Here is a 4,410-nt window from a genome sequence, read left to right on the forward strand (position 1 = left end):
TGGTTTTTTCTCTCTTTCCGGGCTCCTTTAAGCCCATTTACCTCCTCAAGGCCCATTTGTTTATCTCATGGACCTGTGATCCATTATTCCTGCCGTTTAGGCTTAATGAGTTTTCTATCCATTTACCAACTCTTTTTTGTCTGCATTGCTAGGCTTCTCCTTTCTATTTGGATTTCCAAAATGGCCATCAACAACTAGAAACAAGCATTAAACTTATACTTTCCACTTAGTTATTAGTCTTATAAGATATGTTTAAACTATTTGTTGGTCAACATTACATAAATAAAAGTACCTTTATGCAAGGTAGTTGAAGTGTAATGTGAACACGAACAATTGCACTTCAGATGTGTTTAGTAGAGATGAGTATGGGAAGGTAGTTAAGGCTTGGATTAAACAACTAGATTCAATTTGGGGCATGACTTAAACAAGGCTTAAGTGTCCCTAGAAGACAAACATTGAAATAATGTTGCACTTAGAAACTTAGGAAGACTAGATTGACAATGCAATTTCTTTGCCTCCTCTAGGATTATAGAGGAATTTCTTCAAAATTATAGAGGTGAAGTGGAGAGGTACTCACCCAATACCTTAAGGATTCGTTTGGTTGGGGGGATAGAAAATAAGGAGGGAGAGTAAAAGTGGGTGGATAGAAAAAATTTAGTTTTCCCTCCGTGTTTTTGGTTGAGGGAGTGAAAAAGTAAAGAGGTGAAAAACTTTTTTGTTTGGTAGAGTAAAAAAGTGAGAGCATAAAAAATGTAGCATGTATAAATTTACTCACATTGCCCTGGTACACAAAAAACAATTTTAAAAAATAGTTTATAAAAATTAATTTTTTTAATTGCCACAAAGTAACCCAACTATTAAAACATATAGCATAAAAAAGTTGCATTTGATATAAAAAATAAAAAGAGACAACTTTTTTTTTCTTTTTTTAGAAACAAAAAGAGACAAAACTTGTGCACTACTATACCTGAAAAAAAAAAAAAAAAAAAAAAAAAAAAAAAAAAAAAAAAAAAAAAAAAAAAAAAAAGTTGGGGGAAGGCGGGGAATAGTGTAGCAGGCAATAGCAGTAACATTTTTTTTTTATGGGAAATACTTCAAAAACTTTATTAATCAATAGAGGTAGCAACTACATCCTGGTTGAGAGCTTGTTCAAGGAAACAAAGAGTTTCTTCAACCCAAACAGATAATTCAGCAATGCCTAATGCATGTCTTGCAAGTAAATGGGCTGGCCTATTGCCATTACGACCTACATATGAGAAATCTACACATCTAAAAGAATGGGACATGGCAACTGAACTATAGACTAGCGCTGCTAATGATGATGGAGGAGGAGACATGTCTTGAAGCGCATTAATCAATGTTAACAAGTCACTCTCAAGAGTGAAATCTTGAATGGACAAATCCCTTGCAAACAGAAGACCCAACTCCATGGCCTTGGCTTCAGCTTCGACGACACCCAAAGGAGCTTCAAACTTCCTGCTACATGCACCGATTAGATGACCCTCAACGTCCCTAATCAAGATCCCCACATCGGCCATACGTTGCTCCTTGAACACAACACCGTCCACGTTAATTTTGTATCGATCCAGAGAGGGAGGCTTCCATTTTGCAGGTTTAGCAGGTTGCTTCGGGTTTCCCAACTCCACCACACATACTTGATAAGCATCCAAGTACTCCAACGCCCCTTATAGCAATGCTTGACATGATTTCTTTGCCCCTCCATTCCTGCACTCATTTCTATTTTACCAGAGCGCCCAAGCCACCACGATAAGCTTTTCCACGTCGCTGTGCTCCCACTGGGCCACCATAACCACGTACCATAACATGTCCATAAATGACCTAAAGAGCTGGACCCGAGACTCCTGAAACAGAGAAGACAAACTCTAGATTTCACGGGCTCTTTGGCAATTCCAAAAAAGGTGGCCCGAGGTTTCTTCAGCCAATTTACACTCATCACAGCAGCTGTTTGAGAGTACTTTCCACTTGACTAGGTTCTCTTTTATGGGCAGCACATCTCTGCAGGCTCTCCAAGCAAAGTGACGGATCTTGTATGGGATATTGAAGCTCCAAATAAACCGCCAGAATCTCTTAAAATGACTTCCATCAGACCCGGATCACACCTATACATCTGATCTCAGCTCCATAACTAGTTTATAAGCACTACGGACGCTAAAGAGACCATTGTTTGTCAACGCCCATACTTGCTTATCTTCTGGCAGATTGGTACACAACGCAATACCACAGATCAAATCCGCTTCATGAGGAAGGAAGACATTACACACCAGATCAGTTTTCCAAGCACCTTTCTCTTCATCAATCAGCTCTACAACTCTAGAATCCTCAGGTATGTTGTTTACCGGAGAGACAACTTCATAAGTAGAGGGAAAGGGCAACCATTTATCCTTCCAAATCATTATGCTACGTCCATTACCAACTTGCCACCTTCTGCCTTTTTGTACTATATCTTGGGATGCCATTATACTCCTCCAAGCGAAGGAAGGATTTCTAACAAGACTAGCATCAACAAATTCACAATTAGGAAAATATTTGGACTTAAACACCCTATACAATAGAGAATTAGTCCTAGTCTGGAGCCTCCAGCCTTGTTTTGCCAGCATAGACAAATTAAATTATTTTAGTTGCTTGAAACCCATACCCCCACAGGCCTTAGGAGCACAAAGTTTCTCCCAACTGATCCATGCCATTTTCTGTTCCTCCCTGTACTGCCCCCACCAAAAATTCATGATTAGGCTAGTCACCTCATCACAAAGAGAGTCAGGAATTTTGAAACAACTCATAGTGTACGTAGGAATAGCTTGGGCTACAGCTTTAATTAGGACTTCTTTACCAACTTTACCAACTTTGGACAAAAGTTTTTTCTTCCAACCTACCAATTTCTTAGCCAATTTTTCCTTCACTTCCTTGAAAGTATTCTTCTTATTCCTTCCCACCAAAGATGGAAGACCCAGATACTTCTCATGTTGATGGATCACTTGAGCACCAAACTGAATTCTTATCTCATCCTGGATCTCCTTAACTGTGTTAGGGCTAAAAAACAGAGAAGTTTTGGATCGGTTCAGCTGTTGGTCAGAAGCTTTCTCATACGTGCTCAGCACCCTTTGTAAGACTTCACACTCCTCCATTGTAGCTTTGCAAAAAATTAAACTGTCATCTACAAAAAATAAATGAGACAGGCAAGGACCTCCCCTACTCACAAATATGCCTTCAAACAAACCATCAGCTGTGGCTTTTTTGATTAGTGCAGAAAGACCCTCAGCACATAGCAGAAATAAGTAAGGAGAAAGCGGATCACCTTGACGAAGCCCTCTGGTGGGAATGATGTGACCGCTAGGTTTACCATTAATACAGACAGCATAAGTGACAGAAGAAATGCATTGCATCATTAAGTTTCTCCATTTTGAGTGAAACCCCAATTTCTCCATAATTTTGTCTAGGCATGCCCACTCCACTTTCTCTCACTTTTTCTCTCCCTCCAACCAAACACCCTTCTCTCCCTTTTTTCTCTCTTATTTTATCTCCCCTTCTATCATTTCACCCCAACTAAACACTCTCTCTAACTTTCTCAAAAAAAAAAAAAAAAAAACACTCTCTCTAAGTCTCTAAAAGACCAACATATGACACAATTGACAAGTACCCTTACTCTCTCTAGAATTATAGGGGAGTGGAGTGCTTTTGAATAAGTTTTTTCACTTTTATTTATAATGAAGGATGAAGGTTCTAGAAAAAGGGGGCATTAAGTTAAGAGCATAAAAGGATGAAGGTTGAAATTTGAAAATTAGTGGGACCAAGTGCAAATCAACATTTAGTCTAGCTGTATGTTTGCCGATTGGCAAATGGTTGGCAAGTGATTGACACTTGGACCTAGTGCCTTTCTATTTGCCAAGGCACTTGGACCTTGAGCCAGCCCATATACCACCTTCTTCTTCCTTCAATCAATTCTTTGATCTTTTTTTTTTTTTTTTTTTTTTCAACAACCCAATCAGCCTCAAATCAGATATCAATAACCCTTAATTTCATCAAATTTATTATAATTACAAATCAATTATAGCCAAAATCAAGAAATTATTAATGTTTGATCATTAGATTTATCAAGTGATTGACACTTGGACCCGGTGCCTTTCTATTTGCCAAGGCACTTGGACCTTGAGCCAGCCCATATACCACCTCTTCTTCCTTCAATCAATTCTTCTTCCTTCTTTTTTTTTTTTTTTTCAACAACCCAAATCAGATATCAATAACCCTTAATTTCATCAAATATATTATAATTACAAATCAATTATAGCCAAAATAAAAAAATTATTAATGTTTGATCATTAGATTAATTAATCAAGTGTGTGCAACTTTAACTTTTTAATGTTTACCCAAACTAATATGATCATGACACATCAT

At 38.0% G+C, this 4,410-nt stretch overlaps 1 protein-coding gene across 1 annotated transcript; it reads right to left on the reverse strand.

Annotated features, from left to right (window-relative positions):
* Nucleotides 1–1,106: 1,106 nt before the first annotated feature.
* LOC126690968 (uncharacterized) lies at nt 1,107–1,821 on the reverse strand. The gene is made up of 2 exons (XM_050386061.1): nt 1,747–1,821; nt 1,107–1,640 (listed from the first exon to the last, which is right to left on the reverse strand). Exons 1-2 carry the CDS (start codon nt 1,819–1,821, stop codon nt 1,107–1,109), a joined length of 609 nt encoding a protein of 202 aa, XP_050242018.1.
* Between the last annotated feature and the right edge of the window lie 2,589 nt (nt 1,822–4,410).

This window comes from Quercus robur, chromosome 7 (genome assembly GCF_932294415.1).
Source record: "Quercus robur chromosome 7, dhQueRobu3.1, whole genome shotgun sequence".
Taxonomy (NCBI): Eukaryota; Viridiplantae; Streptophyta; class Magnoliopsida; order Fagales; family Fagaceae; genus Quercus; species Quercus robur.

Excerpts from the sequence above, each read along its gene's own strand:
- LOC126690968 (XM_050386061.1), bottom strand. The coding sequence starts at position 1,821 with ATGGTACGTGGTTATGGTGGCCCAGTGGGAGCACAGCGACGTGGAAAA. Across the intron at positions 1,641-1,746 it reads GTGGTGGCTTGGGCGCTCTG|TTGGGAAACCCGAAGCAACC; the intron begins GTAAAATAGAAA and ends TGTGTGGTGGAG.